General features: G+C 42.0%; 1 protein-coding gene across 5 annotated transcripts in view; it reads right to left on the reverse strand.

Annotated features, from left to right (window-relative positions):
* Positions 1-25,502, reverse strand: part of USP20 (ubiquitin specific peptidase 20) — a 5,014,215-nt gene that overhangs the window by 485,607 nt on the left and 4,503,106 nt on the right. For all 5 annotated transcript variants that reach the window (XM_044058629.1, XM_044058630.1, XM_044058628.1 and 2 more), the window contains one exon: positions 19,853-19,921. In XM_044058629.1, the coding sequence (XP_043914564.1) occupies positions 19,853-19,921 (69 nt within the window). The remainder of the gene's footprint in view (positions 1-19,852; positions 19,922-25,502) is intronic.

Raw genomic sequence — 25,502 nt, forward strand, 5'->3', positions numbered from 1 at the left:
AATACAGGTCCCAGGACAGATCCCTGGGGGACACCAGTAGTGACAGGTCTGCTATTGGAGGTAGTGACACCTATTTTGACCTTGTGAGTCCTATCAGTGAGCCAGTTGGCCACCCACCTGATGAGACAGGGATTTGCACCAAGTTCTGTTAGCTTTTCGATGATGCCCAAGTGGGGAATTGTGTCAAAGGCTTTGGCCAAGTCAAGGTAAGCTGTGTGTACTGACTTTCCCTTATCCAGTACCTTGGTGACAGACTCAAAAAAGTCAACCAGGTTCAACAGGCAAGATCCGCCCTTGACGAATCCGAACTGGATGGAGTCAAGTGCTTGGAGACTGCCTACGTCACTGTTTATGAGGTCCATAATAATACGCTCCATGGCCTTACAGATCAGACTTGTCAAGCTAATGGGGTGATAGTTACCAAAATCAGTAGTGGCACCACCTTTGTACAAAGGGATGACAATGGCAGCTCTCAACTCCGCTGGAATGAAGCCTGTACTTAGGCTATGGTTGAACAGGGGGTTCAATGGCAAGGCTAGTTCTTATAGGTTCATAGGTAGGTACTAGGCTATTGGCCCAAGGGCCTACATAAGCCTAGCCAACAAGGTTCCCTGGCTTACACCACCCAAGAAAGTTATTTCCCTGTGCCATTGTCAAGCAGAGACACAGAAGTGATCCCCGGGGTGTATTTCCTATTTCCCATCCACTCATCAAGATTTTTCTTGAAGAGTGCTAATGAAGAACTTTGCTTGACATAGATGGGTAGCCTGTTCCAGAATATGGGAAGTCTCTGGGACAGGAATCTATCCCTCCAGCATGTCCTGTTTATTGTGGTGACAAGGTTTAGGTCCCTAGAACGTGTAGCTCGGAGGGATTGGGATTTCTTTAGGTGTAGCATGTCCAACAGCTCTGGGTTTGACATAGCTTTATATGTTAGGCAGAGATCACCTCGGAGTAGGCGATATGCTACGGAGTAAAGCTTGAGTTTTTTGAGATGGTCAGTGGAAGGGCATTTGTTTGAGGCCAGTAATCCTCTTTGTGAGGTACCTCTGTGGCCTTTCCAGCTGCTGCAGATGTTTTGTAAGGTACATTCCAAAAGGGGCATTGTACACTATAATGGGTCTAATAAGTGTCGAGTAGAGGGGAACAATGACCTCTTTTTTCCTGGATGAGAACCCTTTTATGATGAGGTGTGCCACGTAGAAGGACTTCCTGACCACTGTGGCGATGTGACTATCAAAGGAGAGACTACTGTCCACCTGGGTCCCAAAGTCTCTTATCACACATTTGGTGTTAAGTAGACTGCTACCTGTGTGGTAGTTCATGGGTACAGAGTTTTACCAAAGGGGATGACACTGCACTTTTTGGCATTGAGCTTGAGGCCATGGCTCTGACACCAGGCATCTGTCTCAGCGAGGCCCTTCTGTAGGATGTCTACATCATTTGGGGACTTGACTATGGCTCTTAGTTTGCAGTCATCTGCGAACTTCATTAGCCAGAGGCCTTCTGTGTTAGCCTGTACTTCAGAGAAGTAGATACCAAACAGGAAAGGTCCCAGGACAGAACCCTGTGGTACTCCACTTGTCACTGCTTTGAGGTCAGATTTGGAGTCTGCAACTTTTACAGTGCGGGTTCTGTCAGTGAGCCAGTTGGCAACCCATCTTGTGACGTAGGTATTTATACCTAGTTTAGTAAGTTTAGCTATAATTCCAGAATGGGGGATGGTGTTGAAAGCCTTGGTGAGGTCAAGATAGGCTGTGTGAACCACCTTACCCTCATCTACGGCTTTGGTGACTGCCTCAAAGAAGTTGATCAGGTTCAGGAGGCATGATCTGCCTTTCACAAACCCGAAATGGGTGGGATCCAGAGTTTGGAGGTTACCAATGTCTTTGTTTATGAGTTCCATGATGATACGTTCTATGGCCTTGCAGACCAGGCTCATCAGGCTAATAGGTCGATAGTTCCCGGGATCAGTGGTGGCTCCCCTTTTGTGGAGTGGGATAACTGTTGCTGTGCGCCATTCAGTGGGCACAAAGCATGATGCGAGGCTATTATTGAACATGGTGCTTAAGTGGGGAGCCAGTTCGTTCTGAAGTTCATGTAAAACGCAGCCTGGGATGTTGTCCGGTCCCACGGATGCTGTGTTTTTGGCTTTAGAGAGTGCAGCTTTTACCTGTGTAGTTGTGATTACAGGGACTCTGCATTCTTCCTGTATAGATATGAGCCCTTTAGGGGATGAGGTGGGATAAAGTTAGCACTGAACCTATCTGCCAGGATGTTGGCAATATCAGTTGGTTCTATAATTTTTGTGCCGTTGTGCTGTAACTCGGAGCAGATCTGGGTGTTGCCATCGAGATTCTTGACATAGCTCTTGATAGAGGTGTTGTAGAATACAGCCTGGGATACTCTCATGTCCCATGGAAGCTGTGTTCTTTGCCTTGGATAGGGCCTTTAACGAGGCAGGTATCAGGGATGCCGAATTGACCTTTCGGGGGGGGGGGGGCAGGGGATGAAGTTTGCACTGAACCTATCTGCTAGCAGGTTGGTCAACAGGATCAGTGTAAGTGGCACCATTAAGAACTAATTCGGAACAAACCTGGGCTTTGCCATGGAGGTTTCTGACGTACCTGAAAATGGCTTTGTGGTTAGCCTTTGTTTCAGAAGCTAGTTTTGATTCATAATTGGCTTTGGAGGTTTTCTCTAGTGATCTAATTTGCTTCTTGAGGCTAAGGAGGGAGTTTTTCCAGTTGGGAATTTGTGCCTTTTCACCCTTGGACAACAGTTTCTTCCTTTTGTTGTAAAACCTATTGATAGAGGATGTCCACCACATAGGTTTGTGTTTCCTTGAGGAGCAGTTTTTAGTTCTGTTGGGTATGCAGTTGTACAGGTGCTTGTATACTGCACTGGCATATTGTTCAGCATATTTGTCTGTATCCTCTGAGGGAGGCGGTGGTGTGACGCTACTGATACCCTCACTTAGAAGGCTGTAGTCAGTTTTTGGGAAGTTCTTTAGCCTGGTTAAGGCTGGGGGGGGGGTTGGATGAGATAGACACTTCGAACAGGACAGACCGATTGTCTGATCTGACCAGCAAAGAACTTACTATGGGAGTGGTGCAGCAGTCACCCATGTTGGTGAGAACCAAGTCTAGAATGCTATCTTTCCTTGTGGGGGATGAGACAAGCTGGTTTAGCGCATTAGAATTGATGAAATCAAGGAATTGTTGGATGAGTGCATTAGAGCAGGAATAGTTCACCCAGTTTATGGTGGGGTAGTTGAAGTCACCAAAGATCAGGGTGTTAGGGGGTACCTTGATGGACTCAAGTAGGTCCAGGTAGGAGAAGTGGGTGTCCTGAGTCATGGAGGGGGGGGTCTATAGCTGGCTATAACTTGGATGGGTGTTTTTCCAACTGACAATTGCACCTGGAGAAGTTCTTGTGCATCATGCTGGCAAACCAGTCTGGAGGTGTGCTTGTCTTTAACGAAAATAGAAAATCCACCATCTTTGGTCTTTCCAACCTCATTTTTGGGTCGGAATGTATGGAACGAGGTGTAGCCTGGTAAAGCAGGGGTGCTCTCAGCAGCCTTGAACCAAGTTTCCGTGACTGCACAGATGTCAGCATCTTCCAGTGCTAGGAGACCCTCCAGTGAGTGCATTTTCAGGTTAAGCCTCTTAGCGTTAAGCAGCATGACCTTCAATTTGCTTTTTGACAGATCTTTTATGTTGGAAGATTTGTCTGTGGGGCATTGCCTAAAAAGGCACAATGGGGGAGGCAAGAGCCTTGGCCAAAATCCTGAATCCCAGGGGTGACAAGTGGAGGCCATCTCTGGCAAAGCAACAAGGTCTGTCAACCATGTCATCCCAGGCAGACAGATACTGGATCCCCTGGAATGACACCAAAAACTAAGGCAATTGTTGAAGTCAATTATTTTTTGCTGGTATTGTGGTATCATTCTTGGTGGAGGTAGGATGTTGCTTAGGGCTAGGGTCATACCTGCCTGGGACACATACTCTCGACAGCTCAATCATGTTTCTCTTCATACAGTCCAGGGAGGTACGTCTGGCACAGGGACAGCAAAGCTGAGAAATTTCCTGAAGCATTTGGCTATGGGAACGTGATGGCATACATCTTTTAGATCTAATGTTACCATTCAGCTTTGCTGAGGATTGAGGGTAACATATTCTTAAGGATCAACATCTAGAGTTTTGGAACTTACATATACAGACTTAGAAAGGAAAGTGGTCTCCAAGAAGGCTCATACTTTGGTACCAAAAAATTCTGAAACAGAAGCCTTTGCCCATTTTATTTACTAGCACCGGTTCTATAACTTGTGGGGTAAGTGCTGAAGAACTCAAGAAAACAAGTAAGCTTGGTTTGGAGGGTGATTAACTATTTGTATCCAGTGCCAAATGTATCATTTCGGAATTACCTATAACATCTAAGAGTCTCAAACATTCTGTTGCCAAAGGGGAATACACACAGCCAGTTTCTGAGACAGATTTTGAGAGATGGGGTCAAGGGGTAGGGGGAAGAACACTGGTATAGTCATTCTGAAGTTACTGGAAAAGGACCTTCTTTCTAGTTTCCCTCCTACCATTTCTTTTTGGCTCTCTGTTTGGCTTGAAAAGACAAGGACTGCATGTTTTTTGTTTTGTTTTTTTTTAGATAGGAAAAGGGATCTGGGAGATTTCTGGTGGGGGGTGAAAAGTAATGGAAACTTCATGCATTAATTTCCCTCTCTCATCAAATTGTTTGAGGACCGTAGTAACTGATGGACCAAACAAAACTTCTTTATCTAAAACTGAAGTTATAATTTCAGACTATCTCATCAAAAAACATTTGGTTATGTATCTATGCATCTACACAGTCATGCACATTCCTTAAAGTATGTTTTGATACTGGAGAAATGTTAAAAACAATGGAATTCAGATAGACACTACCTTCAGGGAGAACTGTAGTATATTATTCTCGGAAACTGACTGTACAAAAAAGAACAAACTTTCACATACAAGTCTGATAGTTAAGAATTCTGTTTGCCAAGTCAATCCAAATCTTTCATTCCTTCTCCACAGAGGAAGGATTGGAGGACATCAAGTGCCTGTTCCCAGATGGTAAAAATGCAGATATGGCCACAGCATCTGACCTGTGGAAGGAAAACAAATGCCTGCTATTTTGAGAAATTTTAAAAAGTCTATTTGCCATTTTGGGAACTGAATGTTGAAAATCAGGGTTGTTAAAGGCAGTGTTAAATACACCCTCCAAGGCTGGCACTAATAGAGGAATAAGAATGCAATGAGGCATATCACCTCAATTCAGGGGGGCGCATCCATTTGTTCTCGTGAAATACCTCTATCACCCTGGTTATATAGTCAGAAAAAAGGAAAATTCCTCCAAAGGAGGTTATGGGAGCCAGTGAATCAGACAACTGGGCCTGGGAATCTACAGGAGAAGTTGTGCTGCCCCATCTATGTCAGGATCATCTGACACATCTTTGTCAGGAATGTTTCTGTTGACATTTTTTTCAATTAATGATTTCTAAGTACCAGGATTAGCAACCTGTAACAATTTCCTAGTCAATGTTAAAATAATTGTCTTTTCTAACAGATACCATTGTCTTCATATGAACAATGTTGGTTCTTTCTTTACCGGTATTGTTGATAACCAACTAGAAGAAGGTACTTCTGCCTCATCAAGATGTCTCTTTCCCTGATTACAATGAGCAGCACTGGATGGAGCATCTCCCTGTCCCAGAAGACATGGCTCTCTCATGCCTAGATCGGACAGTGGAAGAACTGAAGAGGACATGGCTGAACCTCAGTTTCCTTGTAGCTGAAAGGACTACACCAGATAAAGCAGAACAGATAAGTGAGTAGTCTAAGGAATGATTAATGGTCACTGAATAATCACCCATCATTGGCTCAGACATTGACTGAGCCTGTGAAGTTAATAAGGATTCTTTGGCAAGTTTTCTTTTTTATAGGTAGAGTGGGAGACAGCAGCAAGAGTGGGATAAGTATTCAAGTTGTGAACAAGAAGGATGGTTCAAATGTCGTAAGCTTTACTGGAATCAGTCGGTCAGAATATAAGTTGTCAAGCAATGTTCACAAGCAGCACAATTACACACACACTCCTTTACAAAGTCCTCTAAACACAGTAATGCATAAGCATCACACTAAATTCCTATCAGAAGCCCCTTTTCTCAAAATTTAGTCTGACAGAAAAAAATAGCGGTAAGTTGTCACACACAGAAAACAAGCATTAGCATACCCCATAACAATTCCTGCCCAAATAAAACACTTCCAGACACTAAACTTTTAAATACAATCCATAATGTACACAAGCATTACATTTTCTCATTAAAATAGACCCCTAAAATAGCTGAATCTAAAAACAACTGTCCCCGAGAGGAAACTTACTATATTGGAAAGATACCTGGTTTCTTAAAGGAGCAATATAGCCAAAGTTTTTTTTTAAAGGGTAATATTCTATGTGGAAAGGTTCCCTTATCTACTAGATCTGCAGCTGAAGGCGGTCTTCCTGCTCCTGTGAAGTCTCTAAGCTGCTGCTTCTTCACAAGGCGACAAGAAAGTACTGAAGAAGCTTCACCCTGACTGCTGATTTTTTCACCACAGGGCTGTCCAATCAGCAGTCAGACAGAAATTGTGGGAATGAGATCACTGCTTTTGGATACTTTGCATACTGACGGGTGGTTGTGTCTTGAGTAAGATAAAACCCATACAGCCTAAAAGCTACTACAGTAGTGGGAATGATGAACACATGAGTCTTTTATGCAAAAGATGGAAAATATTTCTTGCACTAAAATCTCCGGACATTTACCATTTTTCATAATTTTTCAAAGGACACAATGGACCATATAGGTATGGTCTTGCATAAAGATAAACAGGTGAGAACCTTATGCTGCCAATGGTTAAGCTTTTATCTTCTACACCACTAGGCTGGCTAGAGTAAAACAAAACTTTCGAAGATAACAGTACATTACTGTGAACATTTTCAAAAACTTGGAATCACTTCACATTTGTCAATGTAGGCATGTAAGTGTTGAATATTTGGCTGCCACTATTCTATCTAGAAGGTTCCTTTAGTTCTCAATATATTAACCCATCATTCAATTGACTTAATACCAAGGTCACAAGACAAATACAATTTTGTTGGAAACTGTTAAAACGAAGTGTTCAGCACTCATAAGTAGTTTATCCTCATACATAATGCAGCTCTCTTTTTTTCAAACCTAGATTAAAATGCTTTCTTAAAACCCAGAGGGAAACTGCCTTTGTTCTGCAGAAACTTCATGGTACTACTTCTGAACTTTTTTTCTTTCTGACTTATAATGTAGTAGCATCAGAAACATTCTGTTTTGAAGTTTTTCATTGAAACTATTGGAAGCTGCGAAAAATGATACTGCAGTATTTAAACTGCTGAACACAGCCTTAAAACTTTGTAGCAATTTTCAAAATTTCCTTTTATAACATAAAATATGGTATTATGTTATCTTTTCAAGTTAAGGATCAAATGCACTTTTCTCTCTCTCAGAAATCCTCTTACTTTGTAAACTCTGTTAACTATTTATTACATGTAACAAATGCGATAAATGCTGCAGATTGAAATCATCAGGTAGGCGCAAAACAAAAAAAACATAATACACTGTCTTAAGTTCCTGGTTAAAACACAAAGAAAACTGCAGTTTCCCCAGCACTTTCAATATGGGAAAATAACCTTTTATCCTTGGCATGCCTAAAAACTTTCTCCTGAAATTTACTGTATGGTTATTTCTTCTAAGACAGAAAATCTGTATTTTTTTCACATATAAGCCAAGTACAATTCCACCCTAAGAGAATTTGCTCTCACTCTGCAAAACTAGGATGAGCACTCCCAGTATGCAATTGACAGCACTATAAAAAAACTAAGCTGAACAAATGAGGAGACAACTGCAAACTTTTAAAATTGTATTGTTTTGTTTTGTTTTGTTTTACTTGGCAAATACAGCAGTTAGGAAGATTTTTATATTGTCTCCCTCAACTTACAATGTAGTACTTGCTGGCATTAGTGCATTTATTATACTTCCTAAGCAGAAACGTAATAAACTGATATTCATTACAATTTTTATTACTTCAATTTCTTACCTTCCATCATGAAATAAGACTTTTTTATCACTTTTTCCCAGTAATGATGATAATCAACCCTCCCATTCCCTAGACATCCTGCTTGTTCAAAATCAGGAAACAGAGAAATGCAAATGACAGACAGCCATCACTGATTTTACGGTGCCTACATCTCTTTGTCCTCAAGTCAGCTTAGTATTGGCTTTCTACAATGTCAGTCCTGTAAACGCATACATGCTTGTGTGCATGTACCAATTTCTGGCTGCAGCAAGTCACTGTGCTTAGTGGACCCACACATTCGGAGCTTTGTCCAGCCTTTGCCATAACACCAGGCTTCCATAACATGTCAGGACTGTAGCACACCAAGCTGCTATCCTTTCCTCAGGATATCAACTGTCATTCTATCCTCACTTACATCGTCTTCCATTGGCTTCTCCAAGACTCTAGGTCATCTAGGCCCACAGGGCTTCCTCACTTTGTACAATGGAGCTAGCAGTGTAGTAATTTCTTTTCAGAATTACTGCACCCTATCACTGTTATTTACTCAAAATTAAAGATGGGACGGCAGGCTCCTAATTGTCAAACTTTTCAACAGCTTTACTGAAAATTTACCTTGTAGTCATTTTTCATTGTGCATCATTACTGCATTTATCTACATACCAAAAATATAAAGAGCACTTTTTTAAACAGCAAACAACAAAAGAGTGGAACAATATGATGGCTCCAGGCTCAAACTGACAAAGAAACTGTTTTCACAGGTTCATAGATTAGTACTAGACTAAATGCCCTTGTGGGCCATTTTAAGCCTAGTCAATTACCCCATGTAAGAATCAAACATTGCACCTTGTGTCTATAAGGTAAACACTTTAACCATTATACCAGGCTCCTATAAAAAAAAAAAAAAAACTTAAGTGCTTTCACAGTTAATCCAACTGCTTCTTCAGACGTTAACACACATACAGCATGAACTCCTTTTTAAGGATGGAATTACATCACGTCCCATCCCTATTCCTTACTAGTCAATTAAATTTAATTTAAAATAGGGATGAGAAGTAAATATAATAACTAATAAATTAGGGATGGGAAGTGATATTAAACAATGTAGAGTACAAAGAGCTATGCCACAGAAGGCACACTTGGAAAGAACTGACCATATGAATTTGATACAGAAAGTTTTTCAAGATGGTTATTTAGCAGAATACCTGAGGCAAAAGAAGACAGGAGTATTTATATTAATTGCAAGAGGAGCTCCAATAGTGATAGGAGATGATAAAAAAAAGACACTAATGATAGATTTATAGTACTAAGAGGCTACTGGCAAGGAAGGAGGATTACACTGGCATGTATTTATATTCCAGCAAAAACTGTTATAACGGAGCTTAAGAAAATTCTTGGAGAAATAATAAGATTTCAGCAAGGAATGTTACTTACAGGTGGGGACTGGAATTTGATTTGCAATGGTGAAGATGTGTCTGGGGGACCCAGAAGGGAAAATATTACAAATGAGGGTAGATTTTTAAAGAAATTTATGAAAATATTTGACATGGAAGATATCAATTTAATACTAGGATTCAGAGTGAATTTACATATTATTCCCTAAGATGCAAAAACTGGGCTAGGATAGACAGAATTTACACGTCACAGGAACATGTGCATTTAATTGAAGGTCTTGATACACACCCAATAACTATTTCAGATCATGCACCAATAACAACTTAAATAAAAACACAGGGTAATGAAATAAAAATGAGACACTAGCGCCTTCCCACCTATCTGTTGAAAAGAGGAATTTAAGGAATGGGTAGTGGAAATTATTCAGGACCTATTACAGAAGATAGATAATTCTTCTGAGAATATATGTAGGTAGTGGGGTAAAATTCAAGTGCAGTTTAAAAATAGAGTGGAAATAAATGAAAGGAAGATATGGTTAATAAGTACCAAGAATTATTTAGAGGGACTGACAGATGTTAAAGTATTGCAAAACGGGGAATCTCACAGAACAAGAGGAGGAGCAACTGCAGAATGCTAAGCAGAGGAGGAGCAACTGCAGAATGCTAAGCAGAAAATAAGGGGGTTGCTTCGATAACATGCATGAGTTTAAAAAGACTGCTGTTAAGCAGCTGTTTTTTTGACAATAACGCAAGCACAAAAACTTTTAGCACAACAGCTCAGGCAACAAAAAGCAGAAAGGGCTGTCACCAAGCTTTGGGAGTTTATAACAAGGAAGACTACAAGGGATCCTGAAGAATATTAGAAATATTTAAGAAATTCTATGAGAGTTTGTATAAAGCAGAGAAATAAAGAAAAGGTACAATAGAAATGTTTATGAGTGAAGTTAAATATGCCAAGGTTAGAGGTAGAGGAGGCTCAATTACTATCAGCTAGGATAGGAGGAGAGGAGATGAGATAAAATGGTGATGTATAACAAATCTATATGAAAGTCCGCAGAAACAGATGGTACTCCTGTGGAAGTTTGGAAGCTAGGAGGGGAAAACACTGATAAAGAACTGGAAGGTTTTAACTGTATTTTAAATGAGGAGAAGTACCAACATCCTGGAAGAAAGAAAGAAAGCTGTACTACCTAAAGAGGGTAAAGATCCATCAGATCCAGCTTCATACAGGCTCATTTCAATAGTAAACCATGACTATAAAGTGTTTATGTCTATAATGGCTAAAATAATGGCAGAAGTAATGCCGAAATTAATAGACATGGATCAGTGTAGTTTTGTGGATATTAATAGAATTTGATAAAATTAACAGAACACTGATGATCCAGAGGGAAGCAGAATGTAAGAAAATACCACTGTTTTTGGTGGGTCTTGATGCAGAGAAAACCTCTGAAAGAATAAGGTAGGACTTTATTATGAAAGCATTTGCATTCCCAGATAAAATTATAAGGTTGATTAGCAGGATATATGAGGGATTGGAGGCGAAAAAATAAAGTGTGTGGATCCTCTCTAATAATTTCTGCTTGAGCAGAGGAACCAGGCAGGGGTGTTCTCTCTCCCCTTTGTTATCTGTATTATATTTACAACCACTGGCAAAGTAAATAAGGGACTTAGAAATTAAAGGATATAACTGGTATGGTGGTCAGAAAAGCTGGCTCTATTTGCAGATGATATCATTTTATACCCAACAAAAACAGAAAGGGACATTACAGTGTTGTGGAACATACTGAGAGAGTTTCAGATCTTTTCAGGATACAAAATTAATGAAGATAAAACAAAGGCAATAATGGTAAATTATGTATCCACACATAAATCTGTTCAGTAATATCCATATTTATGGGGACAGTATAAAATGATGTATATAGGAGTATGGGTTAAACATTATTCCAGTGTGGCAGCTGAGGGTATACGGGAAGATACTGAACAAAATATAATACAAAAGCTGAGAAACTGGAAGCTCTGATTATACAGACACAGATATAGTAAGATACAAGCTGTTAAAATGTTTTCAGTCCCTTTAGTCTTATACACAGGTCAGGTGTATTTTTATCAATGAGAGGATAAGTTGTGGAAAGCAATTAATAAAGCACTGAAGGATTTTATCTATGAGGGGAAGATGGCAAGAGTCAAGAGGGATAAGCTTATTCTTCCAATAGAACAGGGCAGATCGGAATTACCTGATTTGAAGGGGTATTTCAGAGCAACATAGTTAAGGCTCCTATACATAGCACAAGCAAAAAAAACTATAATTCAAAGTGGAAAGAGGAAATGATGATACAGGGGGTAAGCTCAAGAAACAAGAAGAGACTGGGATTTTGGATGAAGACCTTTAAGGAGAGTAACAATAATCATACAGAATATTATATTCATAAAGTAGAAGATGTCATTCTAAGAACTAAGCCAACACGGGAATCAGGAAAGGAGATCCTGCCTATAGAAATGACTGCAATTAGGGACACAGACAATAAGCAAGAGGGGTCTGGAATTTACTGAAGAAAACTGGCAAAGAAACCAAGGTATTGGAAGCAAATAACTAGAGAGGGAAAGGTAATACAATAAGAACATGGCAAGAACTTATTTGGACTGCAGGTTAGAGACTGCCATCCCTATCAAGGATTGATATTGGAGTACAGGCAAAGAAAAAGAAAAAGGGGGAACCTAAATGAAAGACCAGCACTGGTAGACTTCTTAGTAGAATCTAGAAAAGAAGTTGCCATTAAGAAAGGAATAATTAGTACATCATATAAAATACTGCATGATAACTATAAGACTCAATCAGAGGAGGTTAAGATTGGGAAGAGGATTGGATAAGCAATTCAAAAAGAAACAAATGGGGGGGACATATGTACATCTCCCGAATACACAACAATGTATAGAATCTTTAGGATATTTGTTTGGAAGTATTTACACAAGTATTTTTATACCCCAAGTAGACTCCAAAGAATTTTTCTTCGGGCAGACAGCAAATGTTGGAGATGTGATGGAGAAGAAAGAGGTAACTGGGGAAAATATTTTCTGGGATGTAATAAGATGGCATGCTTTAAAAATTCCCTGCAGACTGCTCTGTCAGAGATACTGGGTGAGCAAATTGGTGTAACTAAGGAAAAAAGAAGTTATGTACTTGCCATAACGTTCCATGTGAGTTTTTCTTCTTGCCTTCATTATTACTGATGGGTTCGGAGTCGGTCAATTTGCAAAGCTCGAGGTCTCTAATAGCTCGAGAGGCTGAAGCCTTATCCCACAATGCACCCCTACTTTCCCCAGATCTTGTTTGCTGCCAACTAGCATTAAACCTACCCCAGATTTCAAGGAAATCATACAGACAACTAGTGAGAGGAAACTCCTCAGGAGAACCAAAACCAACACAGAACCTCTCAAACTTCCAGACATTGGATGGGGGTAGGTGGTGGGGGTCATAATACTGAAGGCGAGAAGAACAACTCACATGGAACATTATGGTAAGTATATAACTTCTTTATGTGAAGTTGTTCAATCTCGCCTTCATCCTTACTGATGGGTAGCGTCCCCAGCACCACAATCTTGGGTGGCTGCCTAAGGACAGCAGAACCAAATGAAGCTCTGTCCCTAGAGGCCTTGCCTACCTTGTAGGGAGATATAAAGGTATGTGCCTTTGACCAGGTGGCAGCTGCACAAATAGAATCAATAGGTAGCCTGGTCAAAAAGGCTACAGAAGTAGAAAATGCTCTGGTAGAATGACCTTTGACTTTGTCATATAATGCAATGCCTACTTCATGATAAATAAAAGGATATACAATCAGAAAGCCATTTAGACAAGGTAGATTTGGATACTGGTGCGCCTTTTTTAGAATTCGAGAAGGAGACAAACAGCTGATCAGCCCTTCTGTGTTCTTTTGTCCTGTCCAAATAGAAACGAAGTTGTCTAAGGACGTCAAGTTTGTGAAGCATATATTCCAATTGATTTCAGTGATTGGGAAGGAAAACCGGTAGTTCAATCGTTTGATTAAGTGTGAATTCAGAACAAATTTTTGGTAAGAACGACAGATTCGTTCTGAGGGAAACCCTATCTTTGTGAAATATCAAGTACGGTTGCTTAATAGAAAGGTCTTGCAACTCCGAAATTCTGCGTGCCACCAAGAAAATGGTCGTCCAAGAAAGATATTTCCACTCACAAGAAAAGGCAGGTTCAAAGGGTGGGAGAATAATCTTGGACAGGACTAAGTTCAAATTCCATGGAGCAGTAGGAGATCTGATCGGTGGTTATAAGGGCATCGTACCTTTCAAAAAGCCTTAACCAACTTGTTAGACATAATACCATTTTCAGATTCACCTATATGAAAATTAGAAATAGCAGCCAGTTGCACTCAAATGGTTGCTGCTGCAGCTCTTTCAATAAACAGTTTTGTCAGAAATTCCAAGATATCCCAAATGGAAGCTCGAAAAGGGTCAATGTTATTTTGCTGGGCCCAGATGGAAAACCTTTTCCACTTACTGAGATAAAGTTTCCTGGTTGAAGATTTATGTGAAGACAAGAGAATATGTTGAGCCTCTTCTGATAAATTTTGGAACCTGGCTATTCTGGGAATTGGAGCAGCCAAGCTGTCAGTTTGATGGGCTGGAGAGAAGGGTGAAGAGCTCCTAACGAATGAGTCAACAGATCTGGCACTGGGTCCAGGATCCAAGGCTCCTCCAGTAGATGAGGCTTCAGAGAGGGGAACCAAATTTGAAAAGGCCAATATGGGGCTATTAAGTTAAGTGTCCTGCCCAGAAAACTGTCTTTCTGTAAAACTTTGGGAATCAGGGGAAATGGAGGGAAAGCATAAAGGAGTCCCAGAAGCCAATTGTGAACGAGTGCATCCCTCGGGGGTTGTCCCTCTTGAGGGATCAGGGTAAAGTAGTTGCTGCATTTGGTGTCTGTGCAGGTTGCAAAGAGGTCGCAGCAAGGCTGGTCCCATCTGTGGAAAATAATTTCTGCTACTTCGTTCTTGAGAGACCACTCATGAGACAACAGAATTGCTCTGCTGAGTTTGTCCGCTATCATGTTGGATTTCCCCGGGATGTGCATTGCTATCAGAAAGCACTGGGTGAACTCTACCCATTTCCATAATTTTAGAGCCTCTCGACATAGGGGGTAAGATTTGGTTCTGCCTATTTTGTTTATATACCAGACTACGGACATGTCTGACTGGATCGCAATTGTGCCTAGAGGAAGAGAGTCTTGAAAGGACTGCAATGCTAAGAGAACCGCTCTCATCTCTAGGACGTTTATGTGCAAATGAGCCTCGTGAACCTGCCATGTACCTTGGGCTATCTGTCCCTGATAATGCCCCCACCCGATCAGGGAGGCATCCATGGTCACTGTTGCAACTGGAGCCAGGAGGACAAATTGACATCCCATAGTCACCATCTCGGACGTTAGCCACCACTGAAGATCGTCTTTGCAAGAGTTGGTTATCAGACCTGGGTGGTTCATCGGTAAGTCCTGAAACATCCACTGTGTGAATAGCAGCCACTGAAGAATGCGCATGTGAGATCTCGCTAGAGGTATTGCAATAATTACTGCTGACATAGTGCCGAGCAACTTGAGAATCTGCGATATTGGTGCTTTATGTTTTGACAGGAGATCCACAATTTGTCGCTGGAGGGTAAGCACTCTTTCCGGAGGGAGCTTTAGGGACATGCTGACCATGTCCACGTCTTCTCCTATAAACAATGTACGCTGCAATGGCAATAAAGCAGACTTTTCTGAATTTATTGTAATGCCCAGTTGGAAACATAGATCTAAGGCAGTGTCCCCTGCCCGAATAAGATGATGCCTGGTGGGAGCGGTGAGGAGCCAGTCGTCCAAATATGGAAACACCAGGAATCCTAAATGTCTCAAGTGAGTCATGATCACTGCCATGCATTTGGTGAACACTCTGGAGGCTGTAGTGAGATCAAAGGGCAGGGCCTGAAACTGTAAATGACTGGCTCCCAGCCTGAAGTGCAGATGATCCCTGGATGGCCTGGCCATTTTAATATGGTAGTACGCGTCCTGGAGATCTATAGACCTCATCCAAATGTCCCTCCCTAAGAATGGGAGTATGGACTGAAGTGTCACCATCTGGAACTTCATCTTTACCACATTTTTATTGAGTCTGCTGAGGTCCAAAATAGGTCTCCAGTCCCCTGTCTTCTTTGGCACCAAAAAGAATCTTGAGCAAGTTCTGGATCCTTGCTGGTCTGCTGGGACTGGTTGGATGACTCTTTTTTGTAATAGATTTTGGACGTCTATAGATGTTACATCCCGCAGACTGGGTGGAAAGTCTGGGATTCCTTTTGTTGGCCTGGGTTGTGAAAGAAAGGGGATGAAATATCCTCTGGATATAACGTTTTGTACCCATCAGTCTTCTGAGATTTTTAGCCAGGCGCCTAGGTACAAAGACAAACGTCCCCCGACTGCCTCCAGAGCAGGACAGTCAGGCCTCCTTTCAGGAGTGCTGATAGGGCTTCCCACAGAACTGATCCCTGTCACCCTGGTTCTGTGGACCCCCTCTGCTGCATGAGTGTCATCTTCCACCATTGCCCTCTCCTCTGCCCCTGGAGGATGCTTCACCTTGTGAGTTCGGAAAGGCTCCTTGGGTCTTACTGAACCACACTTTCCCTCCCCGTTGACCTTTAGGATAAGGTCTAGCAGGGGTAGAAAAATGGACTCCTATGGCAGATAGAGTATTTCCATCTTGCTCACATCTGGTGAGGGTCTCTAACTTTTGATCCAAACAAGGAGGAACCATCAAAAGGGGCATTCACAAATGACGACTTAAAAGGTTCAGCAAAAGAACATAAGTGCATCCAGGAATGTCTCCACAGAGCAATTCCTGTACCCGCTGCCCTACTCATTCCATCAGCTGCGTAAGATACGAGGCACATGGAAGAGTTTACGATAGAATTGAGGGTAGCAAGCTGAGATGTCACTTTGCCTGCCACTGAATCGGCTACTGTACCCTGGAGAGTATCTCCAAGCTCTTTCAGGAGATCTCTCTGAAGCCTTGTGAAGTGGGTTGGGTAGTTCAATGACCGAAGGGCAAAGGTCGTAGAACTGAACATGTGCTTACCATATCTGTCCATAATCCTAGATTCTCTATTAGGAAGATGGACAGATGTAGAGGTCTCCGACATCTCTTTCTTCGTGGCTGCCGCCACCACCATGGCATCAACAGGTATGGGTTTGGATAAGAAGAACTTATCTTGAGGAGCTGAAATGTATTTGTTGGGCCTCCTAGGTACAGGCTCCATAGAACCCGGTGACTCCCACGTCCTTTGAGACAAAAGATCCCGCAACTCATCGAAGGGCGGAGACACCCAAGAGGTGGAGGGTCAAAACCTGAAAGCCTTCAGGAGCACCGATTCGTCCTCGGTAGGGTTCAGGGGCTCCCAGTCACCCCTCTGCTTAAGGATCTCAAGGATATCCCCAAAAGAGATATTCTCAGAGGGGGACTTTGGGGACACTTCCAATTCCTCCAAATCAGTGTCCGATGTGATGGATTCCTGGGGGGAATCTAAATGTCTTCTCTTACATAACCTCTTCCGAGGGACCTACTCAGTGGAAACTTCTGCGGAGGTCTCGGAAGAGCACGGTTCCCCCAAAGGGGCATCCTGAGGCTCCAGGTCCCTACACTTAAGGTGGATCTGCAGTAAAGGAGAAGATTCTGGCGCTTTCTGGGAGGAGGTGGCCATATCAGAGGTTGTAGTAGTCCGGAGAGACAAAACCCTCCTCATGGCATCGAAGGCACCAAGTCTCCAATGCGAGGAAGCACCCGGGTCCAAAGGCACACCTCCCGCACCAGAACCACCGGCTCAGTGCCAGAGGTAGGAGCTGAACACATCTGCGCTGAAGCCCCAAGGGGGAGTGTTGGGACCAACATATCGGTTCGACACCCCCCCCCCCGAACCAACAGGAGAATGTCAGCTCCCAGATTTCCCCACTGGAGCAGAGGACATCAGGGTTGTCAGTACCGACAGGTCCGAAGTGAGTGTCAGCACCGACGGTTCCACAAACGACTGAATAGCTTCTTCTGGCTCAAATGTCTCGATTCGAGTCGGAGGAGGAGCAAAAACTACAGGAGAGGACTTTGTCTGTTCCGAAGCTGTTTGAGTTGAAGCAGACATAATTTTAGCTAGTGCTGGATCCTGTAAAAGTCTCCATACCACACGATCCACGTTCGAATCAGACAGTTTGGAAGCCCGAGAGGAAACTACCGACGGAGCCGGTGAATCCAGAATCGGGGATCTCAAGGTAGGAGATACTGGTTCCAAGACTGAAGACCGGCTCCTACCAACTACTTGTACACTTGGTTCTGATGTCAAAGGAGCCGAGACAGTAGACTTCTTGGATACTTTCAGAACCGAAAAGCCCTTTGGACCAAAACGTTTTGAAGAAGTTGGAGAAGAAGGTTTTGGTTTTCCCGGAGCAGAATCCAAGTCTGATTGAAATGCAGACTTAATCAAGCCACGCTCCACTAATTTCCGTTTTCTTTCAGCCAAAACCCTAGCGCTGAATCCATGACAAATGGAGCAAACTTCCTGGAGATGGACCTCTCCCAAGCAATATACACAGGTGGAGTGGCCATCAGTTATAGACATCTTCTCGTTGCATATAGGGCATCTCTTAAACCCTGATTTGACCTTCTCAGACATAATAATAATAACACAGTACAACCTCAGTAATGAAAAACAACAATCTACTGTTAGCAAAAAGAAACTAAGCCTAACCGGCTACGAGTACAAAAAAAGGCAGAGCTTAACTGTAGCAGCAATCACAGAATAAGCCTAACAGGCTAAAGATAACTAACTGAAAACAGCCAAAAACGACTAAGAGCCTAACCGGCTAACAAAAACTGTAGCAACTGCAAAAAGCCTAACTCTGCTTGAAGGATAGGGCAATATAAGCCAAACCGGCTGAAAAAACCACTGAAACCAAAAAGGGCCAACACCCAACAATGAGAACAGAAGGTGTTATAAAATAAAACGGAGAGAATCCGAAACGGATAATATATCCTAAACACAAGCTTATATAAACTCTGAACAATTGGTATTATTAAATTTTTTGGAAAATTTTTCACAAAAAAAAAAAAAAAAGAACTTATCTTCTCAAATGGTCTGAGCTGTAGAGAAACGCACGATCAGTTGCAGTGGCAAACTAGATCTGGGGAAAGTAGAGGTGCATTGTGGGATTGGGCCTTGAGCTGTTAGAGACCTCCAGCTTTGCAAACTGTCCGACTTGAACCCATCAGTAAGAATGAAGGCGAGACTGAACAACTTCACATTGATTTTTTTTAGCAAAGATACAGAATTGAACTGTCTAGACATAATAAGGCCTTGCTGCGTCTAATTATGGTGGTTGTCAAAAAAGCAATCACTAGAAAATGGAAATCAACATCTAAACCAACTTTACTAGAAGAAGAAGAGAAGATAGTAACAGAGATAAAACAACTGGAATTGGGATCTTTAGAAATGGGTATGACCAAATTACATGTGAAAAATGGGAATTGTGGGCTTAATACATGCAGAGGAGGAATGAGGTTTAGAAGAAGGCAGGATTTGAATGAGCTATGTAATGTTTGACTGACAATGGCACGAAATATTATAAGTGATATAATGTAAATGATGTATAATGTTTGCAGCTAAAATTAAGTCAGCATGCTTTGTAATGTATAATGTTTGCAAATGAAATTGTGTCGATGTGGTTTATTTTCATTTATATAAATATACGATTGCCTATGTCATATGTGATAATTTAATAAAGATGTTTTTTGTTTAAAACAGAACCTCATGCATGCACATACTGGTTCATTTAAAGATGATGGCAAAACTCCTGTTTACCAGTTCTGATGGAATCAGTCCCCTGTGAAGTCAATGTCTGGCATTTAAAAACAGTTAACCTTACCATGACTATAAATGTTCATTAGTTTACTTCATTCATTACATGAAATATTAACCTGTACATAATAAGATAGCAGAACTTAACAAAACTGGCTGAAGTTTTAGAATGGTACAAAAATGGGTGGATTCCATGTAACCAATAACTCCAAGTATCCAGACATCTAAACAAACAAAATAAATTCAGCATGACACAAACATGTACAAATCTAGCAGAAACTTATTGCAAATTTCTCAAATGATGAACTGATGAAGTTAAACCATGCATAACTATTCTTCCTAATGAGGAAGAAATGGTAGTTGTGATATTGCCATTTAATTCTTGCCCAGTTTTACATCTCAAGAAACTGTTTTTCTACAAATAACAAAATGTGTTTCCTTTCTTACCTTGCTTTAGCTGCATATGTCCTCCTTTCAGCACTGCTATTTTGCTGTTATCTATTGATCCTGGAGGCTCTGGAAAAAGAGAAATTTGTTAAGGACATTTGCTGAAAATATAACAGATTATATTGATGACATTAGTTAATTCAGTATACTTCCCATGCAGATGATGAATCATCATGAAATTTAAGTTTTTCTTAACTTCATAATTTAGGCGACGTAGGTTTCCATGCTAGTGGGTGCACTTTGAGGAAATTCAGTTAATAGAAATACTACTAGCTAGTCAGCCAATCACAGGAACTCTAAAAACACTTTTATTTAACCAAAATACAAAGTCAAAGTTAAGCGCTTTCGTCTACTTACATCATCATCAACTGAAGTTCATCCCTTCTGCACAACATGAACTAAGACAGACTCCCACAGCACTTGATAAAAAAGGATGACATCACTACTGGTTTCTTAAAGGGCACATGCAACATTTAGTTGGAATCATATCCCCAGTAAAAACACATAAGTCCAGGGGACTGTTATCACACCATACAAGCTCGTTTTTCTAGTTCACTTGAAATTGAAATGTTGTCATTGAGACTGGGTGAACTGGCTGCATTAAGTCTAATTTGCCAATACATTTCCTGGTGCAAGAGTTTGTTTTGCCAATCCCCTCCATATTTGTTCCAAAATTAAGAATACAAACTTGTTAAACTCTGAACATATCCTTGAGTGTCAGACTAAAGCACTCTTCATGTCTTGATGTTTTATAATGCATAAGTGCTGGTAAATAGGCTTGTTCAAGGCATTTTTAGTTTTGCCTACATAAAATAACATACGTGAGGTACATGTAGCCAAATAAACAATTCTCTGTGTACCACAGTTATAAGTGCCACCATGCATGTTACCAACAATTTTGTTCATCAAGGGACCTTGATAATTCATGGTAATATAGGGACATTGTGGACAATGACCACACTTCTGTGTGTTTGAAACCCCCATTAGTTACTACTTCTGACTCTTGATGAGATTTTTGATGTTCCCTTTATTTGTATATATAAAGGAAGGATTTTACAAAAAGGAGTTCTTAACGGATGCGTCACACTGCAGCAGATACCAATTCTTCGGCATAATAGACTCAATCACCTTGGTATCCAAGGTGTAGTGCAAAACCATATCGGTGTGACCACTATATACTGGACCTGGATGCCCTTTATAAATATTGGCCAGTTGTTGTAACCCTTTATTGATAATCAGTGCATATCTGCAATCCTTTTCCGCCCAAACCGCCTCAAAAATTTTATCTAGTAATGTTGAAGGTTAGCCTCTATCCATAAATATCGATTTTAAGGTACTGAACTGTTTCAGAAATTTCTCATCATCCAAATAAGTCGGGATGCTCTAATGAACTGGCTTTTTACCACCCCTGTTCTGTGGGGGGGGGGGTGTCTTAGCTCATGTAGTTCAAAAGGGATGAGTTTTAGTTGACAGTCACAATTCTGATGATGTCTTTGTAAGCAGACAAAAGCACTTTACTTTGACTTTGTATTTTGGTTAAATAAAAGTGTTTTTAGAGTTCCTGTGATCAGAGGATTACCAGGCTCATAGGTAGGTACTAGGCTATCGGCCCAAGGGCCTACGTAAGCCTAGCCAGCAAGGTTCCATAGCTTATGTCACCCAAGAAAGCTATTTTCCTGTGCCACTCTCCAGCAGAGACACAGAAGTGATCCCCGGGGTGTATTTCCTATTTCCCATCCACTCATCAAGATTTTTCTTGAAGAGTGCTAATGAAGAACTTTGCTTGACATAGATGGGTAGCTTTTTCCAGAGTATAGGAAGTCCCTGGGACAGGACTCTATCCCTCCAGCATGTCCTGTTTATTGTGGTGACAAGGTTTAGGTCCCTAGAGCATGTAGCTCAGAGGGATTGGGATTTCTATAGATGTAGTATGTCCAACAGCTCTGGGTTTGACATAGCTTTATATGTTAGGCAGAGATCACCTCGGAGTAGGCGATATGCTATGGAGTAAAGCTGGAGTTTTTTGAGGTGGTCAGTGTAGGGCATTTGTTTGGGCAGCCACGGTGGTGCAGCAGTTAGCGTTGCTGCCTCACAGTAAGAGGTTCTCCGGTTCAATCCTTGGCTTGGGTGCCTTCTGTGTGGAGTCTGCATGTCCTCCCTTTGGCCGCGTGGGTTTCCTCCCACATCCCAAAGACATGCTGTAGGTGGATGGGACACTCTAAATTGGCCCTAGGTGTGAGTGTGTACGTGTGTGTGCCTTCTGTGGAAGGTTGGGCGCCGGGCTGGCAACTCGACACCATAAAACACCAATACCAATCATGAGCGGACAGGTGATCCGCTGTGGCGAACCCTAACCAGGAAAAGCCGAAAGAAGAAGAAAAGTGTAGGGCATTTATTTGAGGCCAGTAATCCTCTTTGTGAGGTACTTCTGTGGCCTTTCCAGCTGCTGCAGATGTCTTGTGAGGTACATTCCAAAAGGGGCGTTGTACTCTATAATGGGTCTAATGAGTGACGAGTAGAGGGGAACAATGACCTCTTTTTTCCTGGATGAGAACCCTTTTATGATGAGGTCTGCCATGTAGAAGGACATCCTGACTACTGTGGCGATGTGACTATCAAAGGAGAGACTACTGTCCACCTGGGTCCCAAGGTCTCTTATCACGCATTCGGTGTTAAGAAAATTGCTGCCTATGTGGTAGTTCATGGGCACAGAGTTTTTACCAAAGGGGATGATACTGCACTTTTTGGCACTGAGCTTGAGGCCATGGCTCTGACACCAGGCATCTGTCTCAGTGAGGCCCTTCTGTAGGATGTCCACATCATTTGGGGACTTGACTATGGCTCCTAGTTTGCAGTCATCTGCGAACTTCGTTAGCCAAAGGCCTTCTGTGTTAGCCTGCACTTCAGAGATGTAGATACCAAACAGGAGAGGTCCCAGGATTGAACCCTGTGGTACTCCACTTGTCACTGCTTTGAGGTCAGATTTGGAGTCTGCAACTTTTACAGTGTGGGTTCTGTCAGTGAGCCAGTTGGCAACCCATCTTGTGACGTAGGGATTTATACCTAGTTTAGTGAGTTTAGCTATAATTCCAGAATGGGGGATGGTGTTGAAAGCCTTGGCGAGGTCAAGACAGGCTGTGTGAACCACCTTACCCTCATCCACGGCTTTGGTGACTGCCTCAAAGACGTCGATCAGGTTCAGGAGGCATGATCTGCCTTTCACAAACCTGAACTGGGTGGGATCCAGAGTTTGGAGGTTACCAATGTCTTTGTTTATGAGTTCCATGATGATACGTTCCATGGCCTTGCAGACCAGGCTCGTCAGGCTAATAGGTCGATAGTTCCTGAGATCAGTGGTGGCTCCCCCTTTGTGGAGTGGGATAACTGTTGCTGTGCATCATTTGGTGGGCACAAAGCCTGATGCGAAGCTATTATTGAACATGGTAATTAAGTGGGGAGCTAGTTTGTTCTGAAGTTCATGTAAAACACAGCCTGGGATGTTGTCCGGTCCCATGGATGCTGTGTTTCTGGCTTTAGAGAGTGCTGCTTTTACCTGCATAATTGTGATCACAGGGACTCTGCATTCTTCCTGTATAGATATGGGCCCTTTAGGGGGAGAGAGGGGGGGGTAAAGTTAGCACTGAACCTATCTACCAGGATGTTGGCAATATCAGTTGGTTCTGTAATTTTCGTGCCTTTGTGCTGTAACTCAGAGCAGATCTGGGTGTTGCCATCGAGATTCTTGACATAGCTATAGAATGCTTTGTGGTTGTCCATGGATTTTGATGTGATTTTGTTTTCGTAGCTAGCTTTGGAGGATCTTATAAGGGATCTCAGCTTCTTACTGAGTTTGACCAGGGAGCTCCTCCACTCATGGGATTTTACTCTCTTGTGCAACAGTTTTTTTTTTGTACTGTTTGTTTATGGCAGGGGACCACCAGATTGGCTTCCTTTTTTTGGAGGATAGCGTCTTGGTTCTGTTTGGGATAGCATGATCCATGCACTCGAGTAAGTGCTTATTGAGTGCATTTGTGTAGGATTTAGCAGTTTTAACTGTACTGTCCATCTGCATGGGGGTCATGAAGTTCACCACTTCTGTCTTAAGAAGCATGAAGTTGGCTTTGGAGAAATTTTTTACTGTGGTTTCCTTAATGGGGGGTGGGGGCGGGATGTGGATAGCAAGGGTGATATAAGCTTATGGTCGGATCGGACCAACGAGGAGTTAACTTGAGGTGTGGAACACCGGTCACTCATGTTGGTAATGACTAGGTCTAGGATATTGTTGCCCCTGGTGGGGGTGTGGATAAGTTGATCTAGGATATTGGAGTTTATGAATTCCAGTAAGCGATGAGCTAAGGAGTTAATACACGAGTAGTTTTCCCAGTTAATGGTGGGGTAGTTGAAGTCGTCCATTATTAGGGTGTTTGGTTGAACACTAATATTTTCCAGTACATCAAGTAAAGAGGAGTGGGAATCCTGGGGCATGGTGGGGGATCTGTAGCAAGCTACAATTTGGATAGCAGTTTTGCCCAGAGTTAGTTGCACTTGGATAACCTCAAATGCATTATGCTGAGCAACTAGCCAGGAGGTGTGGATATCCTTAATGAATATGGACACACCTCCGCCTTTGGTGTTTCCGTCCAGGTTACATGGCTGAAAAGTGTGGTATGAGTTATAGCCTGGTAGCGCAGGGGTGCTCTCTGGAGCCTTGAACCAGGTTTCAGTCACTGCACAGATATCGATGTTCTCCATTTTAAGGAGTGCCTCGAGTGAGTGCATTTTGAGATTTAGACTTCTAACACTGAGTAGCATTACCCTCAGTTTTTGCTTGCCTGTTCCTGCTATGGTGGTGGATTGTTATTTGAACCCTGCCTAAAAAAGGCACTATAGGGGCAGCAAGAGTCTTAGCCAGCATCTGGAATCCCAGGGGCGACAGGTGCAAACCATCTGTGGCAAAGCATCGTGGTCTGTCGACCATGTCATCCCAAGCAGACAGATACTGGATCCCCTTATAATGACACCAGAAGCTTAGCCAATTGTTGAAGTCAATAATTTTGTCCTTGTACTGTGGTATCATTCTGGGCGATAGCAGAATGCTACTCAGGGCTAGGGTCATACCTGCCTGGGTTACAAGATCAGAGAGCTCTTCCGTGTCTCTTTTCATGCAGTCCACGGAGGTATGTCTCAGGTCATTCACACCAACATGGACAATGACAGAGTCATATTTGTACTTGTGGAGTGACCTGAGTGCGTGGGTTATGTGGCGGATCCTGGCACCCAACAGGCAGCTGACAGTAACCTTCTCCTTGTTTAGCCTGGGGAGTGGGACATCAGTTTGTTTTTCTATTACTGGATACTGCTTCTACCAGTTCTGGAAACCTGCTTGTGTTTGATTCTGCAACTTTAATACTTGTATAAGGAGACTACACACAAGTAAGCATGACTTTTTGTCAAAATTAATTTATTGCATTTAATTTAAACGATGCATGCCAATACAAAGTGTAGCAGTCAATGATCTTGCAAACAACATACAAATCACAAAGAAAACAGCATTTTAACTACACCATGACAAACTATGAAATAATCATGAAATGTTTAACAATTAGTACCACAAATGGTGAAGAAAAGTAGAAAAACAGAACACTTTTTC

This window comes from Protopterus annectens, chromosome 16.part0, assembly GCF_019279795.1.
Source record: "Protopterus annectens isolate FY-2018-M chromosome 16.part0, PAN1.0, whole genome shotgun sequence".
Classification (NCBI taxonomy): Eukaryota; Metazoa; Chordata; order Ceratodontiformes; family Protopteridae; genus Protopterus; species Protopterus annectens.